This window comes from Filicampus tigris, chromosome 1 (assembly GCF_054856515.1).
Source record: "Filicampus tigris isolate MCC_2025a chromosome 1, RoL_Ftig_1.0, whole genome shotgun sequence".
In the NCBI taxonomy this organism is placed as follows: Eukaryota; Metazoa; Chordata; class Actinopteri; order Syngnathiformes; family Syngnathidae; genus Filicampus; species Filicampus tigris.
Genome location: NC_141217.1, coordinates 33314060 through 33334721, shown reverse-complemented (window position 1 = coordinate 33334721; position 20662 = coordinate 33314060). Strand labels below are relative to the sequence as shown.

General features: G+C 41.1%; 1 protein-coding gene across 3 annotated transcripts in view; it reads left to right on the top strand.

Moving 5' to 3' along the window:
• cpne5a (copine Va) overlaps nt 1-20662 on the top strand; it is a 123485-nt gene that overhangs the window by 88399 nt on the left and 14424 nt on the right. For all 3 annotated transcript variants that reach the window (XM_086034500.1, XM_086034491.1, XM_086034483.1), the window contains 4 exons: nt 1137-1190; nt 1539-1600; nt 15159-15205; nt 18379-18560. In XM_086034500.1, coding sequence (XP_085890626.1) covers nt 1137-1190; nt 1539-1600; nt 15159-15205; nt 18379-18560 — 345 coding nt within the window. The remainder of the gene's footprint in view (nt 1-1136; nt 1191-1538; nt 1601-15158; nt 15206-18378; nt 18561-20662) is intronic.

The window sequence follows — 20662 nt, the reverse complement described above, 5'->3', positions numbered from 1 at the left end:
TATGTTCTATGCAGGCCCATTAAACACGGCATTCTGATTCATATTTTTGTGAAATATGAGAAATCTACCCGTTTTTAGCTAGCTCAGGGGGCGGCCATATTGTCACTTGTGTCGACTGAAGATAACATCGAAGCTGCTCAAGGCTCAGATAATCTTTATCTGAGCCCTGAGCATCTGTGATGTCATTTTCAGTAAACAGAAGTGACAAAATAGCCGCCCCCTGAGATGGCTAAAAGTAGGTGCATTTTTCTGCTTGATTTATATTCCACAAACGGATTATTAATCAGAATGCCGTATTTCAACTAGAGGGCCCGCATAGAGCGTATTCTGGAAAAAAAATATGTTGGGTTTGCCTTTTACTCTAAGAGTAATTGTTTTGCTAAACATATCTTGGGGTGATTGTTTTGAGACAATCAAGAGTGTGATTGTTATGCCACACAGCATGGAGTGAATGTGGATGACAAATGGGTGTGAGTGCCATACCATACAAATTTTAAGAGTGACGGTGTTGCTGACAAGAGCATGGGATAGTTATGCCATGCAGAGTTTGAGAGTGATTGTACAACATGAATATGTCATTGTTAGCGCACACATGGCTTGAGCACGGCTAACATAACCTGAATACGACACTCTCAACATAGAATACATGAACAAAGGGAGTGTCATTGTCGTGACCTGATTTGGGACTGAAGAAATAGTTTACTGTGAGTCAAAGCTGTTTCTCAATTTGGCAAGAAGCCTTGAGTGATCTGTCGGTCTTTTATTTTACTTTGCTCCAAGAACACACAAACACTTTTGTCAAGGAATGATTTCTCTATGGCAGAAGCAGCTTGCCTTGCTTTTATCACTGCGATGGGATGGCACACAATTTACGCGCGCCTCTATTGTACATCGCAATGTAATCCTCAGAAGAAGCGCACCCCCTGCAACTTTCTGAATAATGATGCTATTGCTGTGCGGCATGATCTATGCTACCTACTTCTCACGCCGCTATTGGATTCGGTGTACGCCCCATTACCCTTTCAGGCATGGTACAGGGGGGGCAAGGATGTTTTCGTTGTTTATCGCCCAGGGTGGGATAAAAAGGATCGTTCACGTGATCATTATCGGAACTGTCCCCCCTGTCTCCACGCTAGGTGGTGAACGCCAAGAAGAAGCTCAAGAAAAAGCGATACGTCAACTCTGGGACGGTGAGTACATTTCACACCAAGCTCAGCTCTGTTTTTATTCCGGCTCAGTTCCAATGTGACAGTTTACAATGCAGACAGTTGGCAGTGTGTGGTAATCATCCATAATGAGACTCATGTCCGGGACCAAGTGTGTGTGCTGATGAACGCTATAGTAATTGATATATTCATCAGTGATTATAACATTACACATTCTGGCCATGCCTCACACTCATTGGGCATGGATGAGACATTTTGTGCTCAGAGGTGACTGGCTAATGCGTTCATGTAGATGAGTAGTTTTCACTCCCATTAATGAGCAAACATTAAAGATTTGTTATTGTTTTTTTTGTTTGTTTTTACCATCGTCAGGTGTCCTTGATGTCATTCAGTGTGGAGTCAGAGCACACGTTCCTGGATTACATTAAAGGCGGGTGAGTTCTCTGGGTTGTCTTCTAACTGCTATAGTAGGCAGAGGTGTCAAGAGTATTCAAGTTCATCACTCAAGTAGAAGTATAGAGATTGGAATTTTCAAAATCTTTAGTTGAAGTTTAAAGATCAACTCAAGCTTTTTACTAAAGTATAAAAGTAATGGTTTTGATACAATAATCAAGAAAAAAAAGGCATTGAAGTGGAAGTCAACATTTTATTTTCAATATGTTCTATGTACCCCGTTAGTCCAAACGCGGTTTTCTGATTAATCGCACGTTTATGGATCAAAAATTGAATTAATCAGATGAATCCACTTCACCCCAAAGTTTTTTACTTTAAAGACAAACTCTTGGCATGCATCACAGGGGCATATTGTGAACTTCCCCACCCCGCCCCCCAAAACATTTCTATAACGACCATAATGATTATACAGGAAGTCCTCGATTTGCGAACGAGTTCCGTTCCTACGCCGGCGATGTAACCTGAATTTCGGTCAGATTTCACAGTTAGGCGAAATTTACGTCTAAATGCTTGGTATAAAAAAAAACGAAAACGCTCTAACAAATTGGGTTATCTGTGTTGTCGTGGTAACATTTGTGTTTTGCTGAGTTGTGTTGTTTCCAAGTTTTCCGAATGCATCACACGACTCGCTGGATAGGAGGAGTGTGCGAGTGAGAGGAGAAAGAGGTGACATCCGCGTGTGCTCATGACGCAATGCTTGTTGCTCTGTAGTTGCCGTCGGTTACGGCCCACAGCAGCTGTGTTATAATAATAAAAAGGAGAGAACTAAACTAACGTCTGACATTGTGTCTTTGGAACTCGGTTCAATACGTTAAAATGAAAAATGAAGATGCCGCACTGACCATTACTGCTGTGCGGTGGACGGGGAAGAAGTAGGGAAAGGGCAAAAAAGGCAACGATACTTCCGGCACACAAACGCACAAGCACTATGCACTAGCTAAGCAGAAACATTATGGCGCTGGGGACAAAATAGCGGAAAGGTACGGACGTCGTAAAGTCTAAATATCGTAGGTTGAGTACAATGTAACTCGAGGACTTCCTGTAATGTTATATTCAAATTTTACATCAAAGTCTATCTGTTTCAGCTGCATATATGCCCATTAAAAATAATCACATTTAGTAGGCCTTAAGGCCCTGATACACCAAACCGACGTCGGAGGTCGCGAAGCGTCGTTGCGTCTTTAAGCGCCGTCTGATTAGCGTAGTGGCCATCGTCGTAGTGTCGTAACCCGCGTGTAAGCGACTCGGGGGCGTTTACGTTTGTTGAATCGGCGTCGCCAGGTGCGCGCGGAGCACCAACGTGAAGCGACAAAGGCGGAAAAACAGTGAGCACGCCTCCGCTGCTTTAATCTTCTTACAAGTACAAGAGCGAGGGTTGACAATTGAAGTATTTCACGATACCGTGTCAAGAACGTGACAGTTTACTTGGCGTGGGAGTTCATCGTGAGCGAAAAATAGAGCTGAATGCATCGTTTACGTTTTTATGATCCGCCGCCGGCCAACGTGTTTCCGGTTGGAGTTTTCTAACCATGAGAAATGGTGACTACCGCCGCCGATGGTGTGGAAGGGTATTACATCTTATGTATGCGCAGAAGGTACTTTAACGGTCAGCGTCGCTGTCTGTCGTTGCGGTGTGCTTTGCCAGCGTGACGTGCCGACAGCCTCCCGGGCGCCACAGATGGTAAGCGTCTGTCACTGTTGGTGAATGTCGTTTTGGTGTATCAAGGCCTTTACTTCGGACCCCTGGGTGATCTCACAGTAGACCTGCCACTAGCTTTTGCTCCCCTGCCCAGTGCTTCTCGGTCATTCCCGGTCTGCGGGTCCTGCCGCTCATCCTTCCGGTGGCTCTAGGGGCCGGAGAACCGATGATTGAGCTCAGTTATTGGGCTGCTCTTTGAGCCCCTGCCTGATGTGGCCTTTCAGCAAGTGTCTCATAAGGCCGCTTGCTTGCCATTGTCCCTGCTTAGTGTGTCAGTGCACTGATTGAAGATGCTATGCTACTGTAGCTTCTGACTGGCTAGCTGACAGTATGCTTGCAATGTGGCGTGTTCGATGCATGTGTTGTGTTTGAACATTTGACATTGTATTGGTTGACTTCATTTTATACTTTAGTGACAGTTCATTTTGCATCCAGCTCTCGCATGTTGTCTCACTAGAGACCCGGTAAAAATGGGATGCTTGTGTGGAAGGGTTCATTAGTTCAGGTTAGTTCAAATGCACTCTAGCATCAGCAAGCCAATTAGCCGGTGCTGCGAAAGGTGTGACTTCACTGTGACAAATAATGACAAGAGAGTTGACAATCAACGATGTAGGCTTTAATAGACTTAATTCAGTCATTTCAAACGCATTACTTGTGACTCATTGCCACATCTGTTCCAGTGCACTTGGCTGCAGAAGCACTTTTGTATGCATAGTTTCTGCTCCTGATTTCAGATTGTTTTCTCCTTGAAGAAACACTTTTAAAGGGGACTTTTTTTTTACAAGCGGTTCCCAGGGGTCTTAACCCTTACATAGTGATTACCCTACATTTTTTTTCACCATAAAATTTGAAAATGAAAAAAAATGAAGTCATTGAAAATGTGTTTTTTTGGTTTTTTTCTTTTTAAAGATTTACCAGTGTTTGTTAAATCACGGAAAGTGGTTGGGGATTCCTGAAATAGGGAAACTGTACATGTCATAAAATGATAACGGTGTTCAAGAGTGTGCTTGAACCAGTCCTGAGAACTGTCTGTCTTTCTATCACATTCTCACAGGTTCCCGTAGAAACAAACTTGTTGTTCTTTCAAGGGTCATGGGGAAATGTTGAAAAAGTAAGAGTCCAAATCGGGGATACTGTATGTGTATTTTTCGTGGACGGTCGGGATGTTGTTTTCGGTGTAGTTTGAACAATAATTTCATACAGTGCTGGTCATTTTTAGGCCATGCAGAAAAAAAGTACCTCAATTTAATGGATGCCTCGACCCCCCACCCCCCCCCCCACCTCCATTTGGCCCATGAAATCGAGGTTCCGCTGTATTCTATAACACGGTATGTCCCTTTAAACTCAGTAAAGCTCCGCTCCGATGTCAGTGACAATGACAAAAGATGGACAAAGCTGTAATTAAGGCCGGGCAACCAGTTGCACATGGACGCGTGTTTCTTCATGCCCTGCTTTTACTTGTCTGCTGTCAGGTGTCCAGGGTGGTATGTCCCAGATCTGTCCTATTTCTCTCTCCCTCTCACTTGCTTTCTCTCTTTCTCTCTCACACACGCACACTTTTATTCCCACTGCTGAATCCCTCTGCTATCATTTGTTTCAAGCTAGTAGTAGAGTGTTTGGGCGTGAAAAACAGTGCATATTGCAAGTTACTGTCTTTCGAAAGTAAAATAGTAACGTAAAATATTAGTAAAATAGTAGTATCGGCCTTATTCCCATGGGCTCTCATGGACAAACGAGTATGCGCGGGATTTACGGCGAAGCTTTGCTATTTGTTACAGTGGGTTTCATTTCACGGACCGGTTTATGTGAAATTTTTTTTTTTTAATTATATTCTAAGCAATCATAAGTCCCCATTGCGTTGAAAAATGTCTTGCACGGCTTGGGAACTTGTTGCGCTGTTGTCGGTTGTACTAACAAGTAGAAGAAGTTGAATCTGTCTATACAAGAGCAACGTATTGAATCGGACGGGAAGAAAGTGTTGTTGTGACAGCTTTCAGCGCCTACCCAGGAATGAGGAACACAGACAAATTAGTCTGAAAGTTGTTTGAAAAGACCACCTCAATGTTGTACACGTGCTCCTTTTCATTTTGTGGACAAAGAGCGCGTCGCAACACTCGCGTTGAACTTTGTGCTAATTAATGTGCTTGTATTGCGACAAACCACCAGAGAAGAGCTCGCCGGCCGGGTGCCAAGGGCCACAATAACATCACGGATTGTTTTATGTGTGTGGGAAACACAACACTTTTGGATTAGTTCGCCTCAGAAACTATTAGAAGGATCACCGCAATGTTTTACATTTCATGGACAGTAAGGGTTTTTGTGACTAAGATGTAGTTGAGCGCCAATGGCAAGTATGTTCATTAGAATTCAATGTATTGGCGCCGATTGTTCTAATATTTGCAGCGGGCGGTTGAAGTTGGCATACTGTAAGTAGAGATGTTTCACATCGATTTTAATGACATAGAGCGACGTGAAGCTTATTTACATTCACCCATTAAGGCCAAAAGCACCTGGCGAAACATCTCTCTCAAACGTAAGATCGTCTTTGGAATCACCCTCGAAAAGTTTTCCGGGAAATTCAACACCTAGAAATAATCATTATATCAGCCCCTGTAGCAGATAGAAACATAATTCCAAAAGAAATTGAAAGCTTAGACATGTGGCTTTCAAACTGGCCCGAATTTATTAATCGTTACTGTTTCAATGGAAGATGTAAAAATAAAAAAAATTGTATCAGTGCAAGAGAAGCACTATTTTTGATTTTAAAAAAATCGAGTGGTAAATACCATCCTGTATTCTGTTACAAAGCCGTCAATATCGTCATTGTCTACAAACATACTGTATATCTTAACCATATATCACGTTCGACTGGCTCCACCAGCGCGGACATTACCGACATCCCATACCGACATATTCCGATGCATTTTACTGGCTGGGAGACCGAGAATTGGATTAATAAAAGAAAACGACGTATACGCTCTCCCGGCTTTAAAGTTAGAAACATGCAAATGTTTGGGTAAACACTCCTATTTAAATAATGAACACATTCAATATTTACCAACAAAAATCTTCATGTGTGTGGGGGGGGGGGGGGGGCCGAGTTCTCCTGAGCAAAAACTGTGACATGACTCAACGTAGCCTATCAAGGAAGCTCTGTGTCTGACAAACGCGCAGGTAAATAAAACAAAGTCAATACCCTACCTGATATTCACCCATCCATTTTCTGAGCCGCTTATCCTCCCTCGCTAAGGTCGCGGGATTGCTGGAGGCGATCCCAGCCGTCTTCGAGCAGTGGGTACGGAGCCCTCAACGTGACATGGAAGAAAAAAAAAAAATCACTGATTGTGATACAACCCAGATTTTTGCGAGGGGACGCCTTTTTTTTTTTTAATACGCATTCATGTACTTCTGGGTCATCTTCCATCATCAAAGCATCAAAGATGGAGGGCTCTCTGGTCAGGCGCATAATGTCCACGGGAGGGACGTTTCTCGACCTCAATAACCCTTCAAAATCCTCCCCCAAGACGCTTTCTGTCTCAGACGAACCGCAATAATACTTTTGACATATTCAAGTTATTTCTGTCACCCCTGCAGATTTTTCTTTCTTCAATAGAGGGGTACCAACAATTCTCTCCATGACCATATGCGCTGATAGCCCAAGTAGGAAGCGCTTCCCCATGATGGAAAACATGAAGTGGTGTCTCCATGGAAAAGTAAACAACAGACCTTCACATTTGTCCGCAGCCAGATGTAACTGAGGTCTCGCTTCGTTCAACCCTCAGCACTTTGCGTAATTACTTCTCTTATATTTCTGCGGAACACAAACCAATTAGGGAAAGTGTGCAACCTTTAATAACTGCCGCTGTCTCCGAGGCCTTCACACAATACCCCCGTCGTGAAATTAAACCTTAACCCTGCAATCTAAAAGTCTCTTCAACGCTCATTAAAAACAAAAGGGTTTGCCCCAGCGGGACTGGCAAACATGCATCGGCCAAAAGTGGGCCAATCGAGATTGCGTCTGTGGCAAACAGTCTGTGAACATACAAACAATTGTATACTTTCAGCAGGTGAAGTGTGGACGTTGACTACTGACGCAATAACGCCGCGGTTGACATCAGTGCCATTACTGTACATCTGCACTCGCACTCTCATTAAAAAAAAAAAAAAAAAGCTAAAAAATAGGACTTTACCAGACATAGGAACCATTTCAACTGTGTGAAGAAACTTTAAAGCGGAAGTCAACGCAAACATATTTTTTTTCCAAGAATATGTTTTATGCAAGCCCACTAGTTGAAGCAGGGCATTCTGATAAATATTGCGTTTGTGGAATAAGTGTTAATGCACTCGTTTTTAGCCATCTCTGGGGGCGGCCATTTTGTCTTCTGTCAACTGAAAATGACATCACAACTGCTCACAACGACCAATCACGGCTCAAATTCAGAGAACGGGTCAGCTGTGATTGGCCGTTGTAAGCAGTTGTGATGTCATTTTCAGTCGACAGAAGACAAAATGGCCGCCCCCGGAGATGGCTAAAAACAAGTGCATTTTGCTACTTAACTTATATTCCACAAACGCTAAATTAATCAGAAAGCTGTGTTTCAACTGGTGGGCCTGCTGGGAACATGATCTTGAAAAAATTATGCTTGGGTTGACTTCCGCTTTAAGGTAAACTCAGATGACAACTGTCATATTCCGTATTAGTGATGTTTTGTGGGTCTCTCTCTCTCTCTCTCTTTCTCTCTCGCTCTCTCTCTCTCTCTCTCTCTCTCTCTCTCTCTCTCTCTCTCTCTCTTGAGTTTTCCTTGCATTCTGTTGGTTGCCCCTAGGCTGTGCAGGGAGCAGTGGCGCACACCTGGGGGCAATTGCAATTAACTCTTACTTTGAAGGCTTCCCAGCACACCAGCATGTTGCTGGATCATTCTTCCGACCTCTGTGTACATTCTGTTTTCCTTGTTCTTGATAATACATTTAGCTTTTTCTAGTAATAATCCTTGATTTACTTTTAGTCACTCTTTGTTTGTACTTTTTACAGTAATTAGTCCGCTTGCTTTTTGTAGTGCTTTAAGTTCATTCTGTTATTTTGGTATTTTGTAAATTACTATTTATACCTGTTTTGGTTAGACTTTTAGTGTTATACTTTTTCCTACCTGTTTGGTAGAACTTTTTGTTCCTCTGTTTTTGCTCTTTTGTATTTCACAGTTTTATTTGTTACTTTAGCTTGCCTTGGTAAATACTAACGTTTTCGAACGCTCCGTCTAAATCGTTAGTTCAGTCACAGCTCGTAACGACAACACTTGCTGACTACAAATTATTCTTTGCAAAATGGATAATGAAACCTGTAGTAGGGACCTACTGTTGGTAATTGGTGAATATTGTAATGTAGCTTAGTACAGATTGCTCTCTTTTTTTATTCTACGTGTGAAGATTGTTGCTGCTCAATAGATTGGCGGAGCTATTCTATTGGCGTACAGAACTGCTGTCCACCGCTAAATCATGAAAAATTACAGAGCTGGGCACCGCCTATTTCCCGTCGACCCACGTGGTCCCAGTCGGTCCGAGTCAGGCAAACGACGTAGAGAACGGACTTAACCTGTATCACGTCAGACGCAGGTGCCGCCCTCCTGACACGCGGCCAAGTAAGGGAAAAAAATTAATTAAAACCGTGTTGTGTACCTCGCGGTCCCACAGATGCAATGACATGTGCCCCATATTCATCGATCCGCATCTTCCGCTTTTTCGTGCGAGTGTGTGTTGGGGGCTATTCAATAACACCATAGTCCAACAGAAGAAAAATGTCATTTCAATGAAAATGGTAAATGGAGTGCAGTGACAACACTGTATCTACAGTACATCATATGGTGGGTTTTCTCTCTCTCTCGCTCTCTGTCTCTCTTTAAAGTTTTGCTTACCTTAACCAGAATCACATTGTTGCCAAAGGTACAATCCTGGTGGATTAAATGCTTCCTAGCCCTTCTGCAAACCTAAATAAAGTTGCCATGACAATAAATGAACGTTATTTCTTTCACTTCTGCTGTCTTTTAGTGGTTGGCAAACAACCTTTGGTGCATTACTGCCACCTACTGAAATGGAGTGTGGGCCTGCAAAATATTTTTTTCACAAACTCCTAACCCCCACTCTTTCCAAAAATGAAAATAAAAATGTAAAATGTAACTCACAAGAACTTCTCTGTAAAACGGTCTCCGTATTCAAAGTTAATTCATTAATTAGTTGTTCCTCTCAGCATGACAAACTCATGATTCTCTCTTAGGTGCATACCGGCACCTGCTGTACATATACAGCCAATGCAGTCACCTCAAGGAAGCGTGCCTTCATCACAACACGCGTGAGACAGGCGGGTGGTGTTTCCGTCTCTCGTCAGGAAAACGGGCGTCTGTCAATGACGGACTGTGAGGTCCGTTGGGACTTCACCAGGTTGGTGATGATTACACAGAAGGCCGAAAATCCACTTCCATCTGTGCTCAGTACGTCTTTTTTTTCAAATTTCCCGTCCATCAGCTAACGTCAGCAAGATATGCGTCCGTCAGTGACGGACAGGTCCGTCAGTCAGACGGAATGTCCACCTATATATACGAGGTGCTTTCAACGAGTTTTGAGACTTTTTTCATAGAGCTAGTTATAATCATCCCACACTCTTGAAATCAGTGTTCCGTTGTAACAAAAACTTTAAGGGTGGCAGAGAATCTGTGAGAGAGGATGAGAGGTGTGGGATGGGGCCAGAAGTCAGAACACCGGGGATGGAGGGGAAAATTCAGACTCTTATTGATAAGCAGAGCTGGGCATTCCGTCTATGTGATGGACCGGTCCGTCTATTCGTCACTGATGGACGCCCGTTTTGAGGCGGACCGGCCTATATGCGGGTACTACTTTCTGCCAACATACTTCCTTAACAAGAAAGCTAATTTTTGGCAAACCTGGCAACCTACTTCATGAAAAATAAGTCATGGAGGGAGCTCCAAAGATTGTTAAATGTGGATTCAAGCATACAGTATATATTTTTTCTTTTGACAGAATCTGGAAAAATAAAACGGCAGCTTTGCAACTCAAACATAAGAGACACAACAATTGCGAAATCAAAATTCATCCATCACTATAAAACCTACAAAGAGCGGTAAACTACCTTAACTTCACAGTTTAACTCGCTGATAGTTGTCTGAGAAATTGACAGTACGGAGAGCGGTTTTTGGAACCATTAAAAGTGAATCGCAAACCATGTTTGTTTTACTCAAACTATATTGGAAAGTCTGGGCAGTGACATGCGCGGACGCCATATTGTTAGCAGCTAGTGACTGCCCAGACTTTCCTTTGGCTGGCTGAGAACAACTATAAAAAAATGTGATAGGAAGCCAAACAGTGTAATTTGCAGGGAGAAACAATTTGATGCATGGACTTATGATCAGATGGCAGGAAATGACGATGGCACATTTATTTGTCTGCGGCGCACAACATCAGTCAAGGAAGATTCTTCACGACGTTTATGGACGACTAGCTTGGGAGGCAGTGATAAAAATAGTAATCCCAGCCTGGCCATTAGTCGTTTGCAATAAGAGCCGAAAGCCCGACGATCCAGCAGCATCAGTCAACATCGTTCCGCATTGATTTTCCCATCGTGGAATCATTTGTGGGCTCAGCTCCTCAACTAATCCCCAACGCACCTCGGAAGGGAAATTAGGAAAGCCGGTAGCGAAAGCCAAGCCGTGTGTTTGTTTGTGTGTGCATGTGTGGACACGCTGATCCCCGGAGGGCCTGAGCCTTCATTCGTCACCCTTTTTCTTCACGCTATTTTGAAGAAAATCGATCACTTTTGAGTCATGAGCAGTGATGCCGGTAACGCGTTACAAAGTAATGTGTTACTGTCATACAGTATATCCTTTTTTTTTTTTTTTACAGTAACGACTACTCTAACATGTTACGTTTCTCATTTTAGTCATCTGACTACAGTTATTTTGTGCAATCGCAATTCGTTACTGTATAACGGTCAACACTGAGGGCAATCAACTCAGACATTTATTATTTATATAATTTATATATATTTATTTATTTATGTATTTATTATCTAGCAGTAGTGCCATTAACTGCCTCATGAGTGCGGCAGTGAGTGACATTAGACACTTGTGTAGGAATCTCATATTTTGTCAGTTATTGGTTTCGCATCACAAAACTAATAATCAACAACTAACAAAATACAGGAGGCGACCACATTCCAAGATAAAGACACGGCAAACAACTATACACTACAGAACACATAAGACAGGGGAACTGCAGCTAAACGCTTAACGCTAAAATCCATTACGTACTCGGTTAATGTGTACCAATTTGAAAAACCATTTAGTGCAAGATGGATATTTTATTGTCTAATACAACATATTAAAATTTGTAAAAATCCTGTCCCATACACTTTAAACATCGCTGTTAAAAATCTACTTCCAAATTAAGTATTGGCAAAATTGGTTGTCAATTTTATGTTAAGTGGGGTTGTTGGCATCTGTTGAATGTAATCAATAAAGTCACATTCAATCTAACTTGGTTTACTTACTTTTAAAATCAAGTCGTGAATAACTTAGCTGAGTTATTTTTAAAGTCAAGCAATCAGTAGAGTAATTAAGTTTTTTTTTTGTTTTTTTTTTTTAGAGGTAGCTGTGGAAGCACTGGTCATGACTAATGTGGAAACACAAACTACCTGGAGATTTGTTTGAATATCTATCATCTGTATTATAATATGTCGCAACTTGAAGTTGGAGTGCTAGCAATGTCCATCCATCCATTTTCTATCGTGTTTGTCCTCATTAGGGTAGCAAGTGAACTGGCGCCTATCCCAGCTGACTTTGAGTAAGAGGCACATTTAGACACACAGTCGCCAGTCAATGTCAGCGAACACGTAGTCAATCTCGGGGCAGATGGGCTAACCACTTTTCCGCCGTGCTGCCAATACACCTTACTATTGTATAAAATGAATAGCAAAGGATGGGAATTCATTAGGGCTTTCATCATTTATCATTCACCTCCATTGTCTTTGTAAAACCCAAATCTGTCGTCTGTACCCCATAAACACAACATGACTAACAAGAACTAGGATACATCGGTGTCTGTACCTTTACTTCCTCCAATGAATAAATAAGAAAAGATCAATTCGATCCTTGGGGTCGGGTTGCATTGGCAGTAATCGCCATGCTAAGTGTCGCTGCTCTGCTATTAAGAAATGCCAATAATTCGGCACAATTCTGTCTTTAAAAAAAAAAAAAAGGCAGAAGAGATTTTTTTTTTTTTACATGATTCTTCCACCACATTTTTGTTCTTCCAAGACGTTTCCTGGAATTCCGCATTTCGTACAAACCATTTACCCAAATGTTCAACTGTATTTTTCACAAATTCCGAATTCCTCTCTCAGAATCACACATTTTCATTGAAACAGTTCCTGATTCCATGGAGCCATTTTACATACATTCCTCTCCTCCTTCTTTCCACATTTCTCAAACGAACCAACTCATTCCAGTGTTAAACGTTCAGCTCATTCAGTCTGCCATTTAGTTTATTCGTTTTTGAATTAAGAATTTCGTTTTTGTTTTTTCCCCGCATAATTCAACGTCGGCTCATTCAGAACATACCTGTATTTGCTCTCCATACTCTGGTTAATTGATTGATGGATTGATTGATTGATTGAACATATAAACACAACATGAAAGACATGAAGTAAACAACAAAAAAAAACAAAATCAAAATAGTGGATCACTTGATCATCAAATGATGGTTGCCTTTGCAACAGCAATTGCTTTTGCAATTTTGCAACATGTCAGCGTAGTAACTAACTATTGACACTACTTTATTACTTCTCATAAGAAATAGTAACTGACTGCAGGCCAAGGTGCAAAATCCTTATGAATCGGTCCGAGTGCTTTCGCTGCTCAGGGTAACGTGTTAGTATAGTTAGGTTAATATTGTTAGCCTTTTTGCATTACTCATTTTATTAGTATTATAATTCTGATTAATTGTTCCCCCACACCCCTCTCCCACATTTCACTTGATTCTACGGGATTCTATTCTGCGTCAGCTCTTCAGAATTCCCACTTCTCCGAAAACCCAATGTGTTACTCTACACCCAAATCCTTAATTTTTTAATTATTCCATCCATTTTTTTGTCTTTACACGCCTTCCACATTTCTCAGGGGATTTAAACCATTCAAATTTCCAAATATTCACAAAATTCAAGACGTCCCGGTTTGTATTTTTCCCATAAAAAAACCCCAACAGATCCACGTTTTCCCCATAAAACAACATTCAACTTAATGAGACATTTAGCAAAGAAGTTCCTCATCTTTGCCATTCAAACTGTTTCTCATTCAGTGACAGCTCAGGAACTATTTTTCACATAATCGAAACTCCACAATTTTTCATTATTCCCCATTTTACACGTCAATATTCCAAACTTAATGAAGACATTTTACATATTAATCTTTTTGCGGTTCCCTTGACCGATTCAAACCATTCCAACTTTAAAATGTTCGCCTCATTCACGACATACTTTCATCAAATTAACCCCCCACCACCACCACCAATCCTCCGCCAAAAACACACACACACACACATATTTTTCAACATAGATGGGCACTTGACCCTTTTTTGCCGGTCCGTCCGCGACCTGGGATCCGTACCGTCCTCGTCTGTCCGTCCTTCATAAAAATGATCATCCTCCGACCTTGTCCGTCCACGTCCTTTTAAAGCAGTTCTGTCCTTACATTCTGTCGTCCAAAATGGGCTTCCATCCGGGATGGACAGACGGACCGTTCCGTCCCTGGGACGGAATGCCCATCTCTGTTTTTCAATATTTCACATTTTCAATGACTACATTTGTGGAGTAATTTTACAAATTCACCTCTGTCATTTAAATTCATTTTTTTTTTAGTCTCATGTTCAGCATTTCATCCATTTTAATTAATTCTCCAGCATTTCAGTGCAGTCTCAGCTCTTCAGGGTGCACATACAATTTCTAGGTAATTGCACTCTGAAGAGTGTTCCGACGGGTCTCCTTTAATCCAGACTCCTCAATCACGACTCATTCCCTAAAGTGTCTACGTATTGAAGTTCTGGATATTCAGGGATGCTATGCCTGAAGTCTAATTGGCCATACTTAAAAAAAAAATTTTTTTTTAAAGACATTCAAGGTGGATTTTGAAGGGAGCCCACATTAATGGTGTCTTTTGGCCTAGAAATGTCATGAAGGCATACTGGTCATGTCCTGAGAAGCATACGCAAACGGTTGGAAAGAGGCTCATTTAGGAGCGCGGCCATGCATAGACACTATCTTGCTCTTTATTCCTGGGGGGAAAATGGGAGCTGAAATGGTTCATGCCTCTCTGACATCTCCCTGGACATTCTCTGGGCACTTGGGGCAGATGGTTGGATGGAAGAAGAAGAAGAAAAAAAAAAAAAAGAAGGTCTGCATCAGGTCATGAAAACATGATTCCCTGCCAAGTACCTAAAGCCCTGTCGCTGACCAGAAAGCATGGATGGTTCACTTTTTAATGGACCAAAGGATGGTTGAATTTCGTAATGATGGACAGAGGCTGATGTAATGATGGATTCATGAAGGGTGGCTGGAGCAAGGGACGCGTGGATTTAGGCATGTTGGATTGATGATGGATGCCCAGGCTCACGGATGGATTGCTTCGCTGAGGCTGAATGGGTAGACGGACTGATGGATGAGAATCAAAGTGTCCTAACTGGAAGTAGGAAGAGTGTTTCTTGTTATTTGATGGATGGATCCAAATTAAAAGGTTCCTTCCTGCCTGATAGGAGCGACAACGCTTTCTGCTCATGTGTTTCAGGACGCAGATTCACTTCACAGTGGCCATTGATTTCACTGCATCCAATGGTAAGTGTTTCCTTTCTCTCCTATCACCAGAGCAGTTTTTGTCATGAATGGATTTGGAATCGTCATGATTTTCCATTTGTGTTTTCTTCTTGTTTTTTTTTTTTTTCTGTCATGAACGCTGTGTATTGATATGCTAATTAAATAAAGCCCACACTGCGGTTGAAATCACTCTCGAGGCCTTTGAACAATCTGAAGTCGGTACAGTAAAGCTTTGTCACTCTCAGAAGCACCGGTTGATCCAAGCTTTTCACTGATGCTGAAATCCATTGCAGCCCTTCAGATAGATTTCCCCTGGCTTTGCGCAAACGCCTACCGGTTGGGCTTCATTTTTTTTCATCACTGGTAGTAGTAGATGGCCTTCTGCTGCTGAGTGGTTTGTCTAGAGCTGACCCTTCTCAAATTGGCACTCAACGGCGGTCAGAGACAGAAAAAGTCTTGCCAGGTGCAAATTTTGCAATTGGCGAGCCATGGGCAAATGCTGACAAAAAGTGCAAAGTCTAAGTGGTCAAATACTGATGGCTTCAGGTCTGTCCAATTGTTTGATAAACGAAAACACTTCACCTTTTGCACCTTTTTTTAAATGTTTTGACCATTTTTCATTTTCTGCAACTAAAGCTCTAGCTGACAATATTTGAATTTGAAATCCAGGAGTTATGATGTGAGTAGATTCTAGAATAGAACAAAAATGTTAATTTTACCCAAACATATGCAGTATAGTTTCCCCTCATCATATCGCAGTCACATTTTGTGATGGATTTTTAAATCATACAAATATCATTTTATATTCGGATTCTTCACTAAACACTGTATTCTTCTGTGATGATTTTCCCACACAAATGTTTCTGCAGAATCACGTAGCAATAAATGCAAGCCACGGGGGAAAGAGTGCATAAAAGACAGAGAATGTCCAAAGTTTGGGATCATTTCACATGAATAAAACATGAACTGCAACATGGCTTCTGCAAAGCAGAAGTGGTTTGCACAACTGCGCGTCTACGATAATATAAACATTGCTAACTAATTCAATATAGCCTACCACCGCTAGTTAATAATAGACACAGCCGCTGGTGCATTTTCAATTAATTTTTAACAAGCATATTCACGTAACACGTAACAAGCACATTCATACACTAGCTGCAATGGCTACAACTGACGCCCAGGGACTCAATGCACAGACTGGCTAACTTGAGGTAACTTACTTAGAGTATTTTTTCCTCTGTACTATGTACAGGCTAAAATGAGTGTTCCTCATACTTTTTATGTAGATGTAGGTTAGTGTGTATATACATATGTGTGTGTATATATATATATATATATATATATATATATATATATATATATATATATATATATATATATATATATATATATATAAATATATATATATAGTCACTACTTTGTGGATTTCTGTTTATCATGGGGGCTTCTGGAAAGTAAGCACTGTGACAAACAAGGTACTACTGTTCCAAAAAATTGCTAATTTTGAGAAATAGGTAAGTCTGCAGTTGTCTCTAGATGTTTTTTTTCCAGAGCTGTATATCGTCGCTGTCCTGTGAAAAACACTTATCTCCAATTTTGGAAACTTTTTTCATTTTCACTTTAATGCAATGTTCTTTAACGCGGAAACATGATTCATGTAGAAGTAAGAAAATAGAAAAAAAAATGGAGATACGTGTTTTTCACATGACGGCGACAATATATTTTATTTAAAAAAAAAAAAAAATTACTGATTAACTTAGATTAAATATTTAAAAATTAATAAACGGATACCAAAAATGCAATCTTTCAGTAGAATTATTTTTCACTGAGACTATAACAGGGGTGTCAAACTCATTTTTGTCGCGGGCCACATCATAGTTCTGATATCACTCGGAGGGCCGTTATGACTGTGAACCGATGTAAATGTATGATCGCCTTAAACGCAACAAATTGATGGATAGCTGGTTTTGAAATCAGAAGCCAGTTAATAGTTTGTTCAACTATTTTTCTAGGTATTTTAAAGGAAGGATTGGTAACAAATGCCTGAAATATTTGTTAACATATATAGAGTATATGTTAACAATGAAGAGAGTTTCAAAGAAACGTCGAGTCAACACACATGATTTGCCTTCGCGGGCCATATAAAATGATGTCGCGGGCCGGATCTGGCCCCCGGGCCTTGAGTTTGACACCTGTGCTATAGAACATCCTGGACTATACAGTCACCTGGCGGAATATACAATCACCATATGTATAAAACTACTCTCGATATAAACTACATTGTATTAGGGATGTCACGATATCCAAATGTCACAATACGATAATATCAGGATATGAACCCACGATACGATAATTATCACGATATTGCGGGGAGGTTGCCGATATATAAAAAGCTCACAATATTGTAAAAAAAAAATAAAAAATACTTTTATTGGGTAGAACATACACTGAGGTTTTGCTCATGTGAGCAATAATCTGTTTCATTTCACTTTCATTTGCTTGTGTGGGTGTGTGTATGGTTTCTGTAGAACACGAAATACAAATAAAATAAACATGAGCAGCTGCATGTAAATGTCTCTACATAATGCTAATTAGCTGTGGTCCTAATTACGCATACATACAGTCCAAATAGTAGCGTTAACAATAACCTCATTGTATATACATGACATACAATGACCAAACACCTAATATTGAGGCACTTACTTGCTAACGTACGCACACATTGTGAATCGGGTCAATTTGTGGAGGAACTCAAATGTGTTATGGTTCCCTTCATAAAACATGCATTAAATTAAACTGCACTAATAAACTAACCACCAGAGGGTTCTGCAACTGCACAAATGGAAAACAACTTGACCTTTTAAACAGATTGGCTGCTATTAATATCGCCACATGACGACGATAATAATATCGCGGCAATTTAAATATCGCAATATCACAATATTGCCGATCTTGTGACATCCCTACAATGTACATTGTCTAGATATCATCCATAGATATGCATACGGTACGGGCAGAGAAAACGCTTGTATTTGTAATCTTTCTGGTGCAGCAGCTGTCATATTAGCCAACTGTAATAAGTAGAAACCTTTCTGTTAATCACATCGTGCACACCCGGTTCCGCTCCGCACATGCCGGATGCAGCTTTTTGCTTTTGAGGGCTCGCATCAATGACTATTCTCTGGACTTGACAGGCAATCCGTCTCAGTCGACTTCGCTCCACTACATGAACCCGTACCAGATGAACGCCTACGCCATGGCCCTGAAGGCTGTGGGCGAGATCATCCAGGACTATGACAGTGATAAGATGTTCCCTGCTTTGGGATTTGGTGCTAAGCTGCCACCTGATGGTAGGGTCTCCCATGAGTTCCCCCTGGTGAGTCTTCTGAGATGTTAAAAGTGAGACCGCAATTCATTCGTCAGTCACGCTGGTTCAACTTATCACAAAATGTCTTGTGGAGTTATACATTCCAATCCTAAAAAGAAAGCATTTGTCAGCAACCGCAGTTGTCTTTAGAAGTTTTTTTAAGACATAAAAACGTGTGACCAGAGCCTGTTAAGTTTTTCACAGCGATCATTACTCATGGCTATCATTTCCTCATATGCTACAACTTCCAATACAAAGCTTGGTTGAAAATAACCAAGCTCAAAAATCGTTCGGCGGCGATGACCATTCAGGGAACACTGATGGCACCTCGGTTTATGGAAACAAAATCATACCGATCACACAAGATCGAAATAACGGTCTTTCTTCAGAAAAGCTGCTGATTAAGAATCCAGTTAAGCCAAAGGTAATGGAAAAAAAATAGGTGGTAGAAACCATCCAAAATTAAAGTGATAACAATGGCAAACAAACAGAAGTAACTTGTGCTCGGTTATCCACAGGTCAAGTGGCCTTCCATCTCCAACTGCTGGACAAAAGTACTTACAAGTCATATATGGCAGCCAACCGGTTGGCAGCTTGCTCTGTAGTGGCTAGCATGAGAAGCTAATTTAGCGGTATACATCTTGACTCAGTGCTCCTTCTTGTCAAACATCACAAACAGACATTGCCTGACTCCAATGCATCACACAGGTCACATAACATCCAAATCATAGTCCTAATGTTCACAAAAAGCCATCAGAGAGTCATATCAAGCAAGCTAAAGACAATGAAACAAAACCAGTATGAAACCAATCAGTACCACTAACACTACATTTTCAACTTTCATGGCACTGAAATACTCCGCCAGAAACTTTTCCTGGAAAAAGTGGCCAAAAAAAAAAAGTCAAGAGTTAATCCTTTGATGGAGACTGAAATGAGGTCTAGTGGGTGTTTTTTTTTTTTTTACATTTTCATTCTCATCAGCATAAATGCACGGGAGCGAGCGAGAATGTGTGCGTTTTCCCACATATGCTATGCATAATTCCGAATAAACGTATCATGTATCTTTCTAGTGTAAATGAGTTTCTGTCAAGCTGACTGGTTTGTGAAATCAATTTGTCTCGTCTCTCAGCCGGCTGCTGATTGTCGACGCTAATGAGAGGCTGCGGACGTCGGCATCGGAGCGATGCGTGATGAGCGTGTTTTCATTCAAATCAACAAATTAAGATTCATGGCAGCGTATCATTGGATCCTTTTTGCTCTGCCACTTCCTGCAAGTGGCTTTTAAAAATCAACTTTCACTCCTGAAGTGAAATAGACATTACACACATAATTAGGTATGCTGACATGGTGTTGTTGCATTTTTATATACAGAACAGAAAAAAAAATGATGTCACGTATGATTGGGGTGAATCTGGCCTCCGTCGTTCCTGTGTGGAGTTAGCACGATTTTCCCACGGTTGCACGTAAAACACGGCTTTTCAATATTGGATTGGTCTTTAGTCAATGTCAGGGGACGAACAAACAATCGGTCGCCAGTCAATGGCAGAGTGGGAGGAAAAACCTTCACAACCGCAAGGGTCAAAATGTCAACTCTACACAGAAGAGCCGGAGCCAAGATTCAAACTCAGAACCCTTTGGACGAGTTACTCGCTCACTCTGCTACCATTTTAAACTCCCAAAAAATAGTTCAACATTTTGGTCCTGCTCCAAATGATGCAATGGTGCATTCCAACATCAAGGTACCATTTTATAGTTGATCATTCTTTGCTGCTATCAGTTTTAAGAGTGTAGGCACCAAAAAAGTTTTCGCTCATCTCTCATATCAAATCAAATCAAATTTATTTATAAAGCATTTTTCATACAAAAAGAATGCAACTCAAAGTGCTGTCCAGTAAAAACACAACATAAAAAGGAAGACCCGCAACCGCCCAACAAACCCAAAGATATATATCCGCCAGTACATCAGCACTCGCACCTAGACACACACACACACACACACACCCCACACATACATACAAAGCACACAACTTGATAAACTTTGTTCAAAAAGTTTAACAAAAAAGTAAAACATGACAAGGCACAGAGGAACCATATGAGGAAAGGGTACCCAA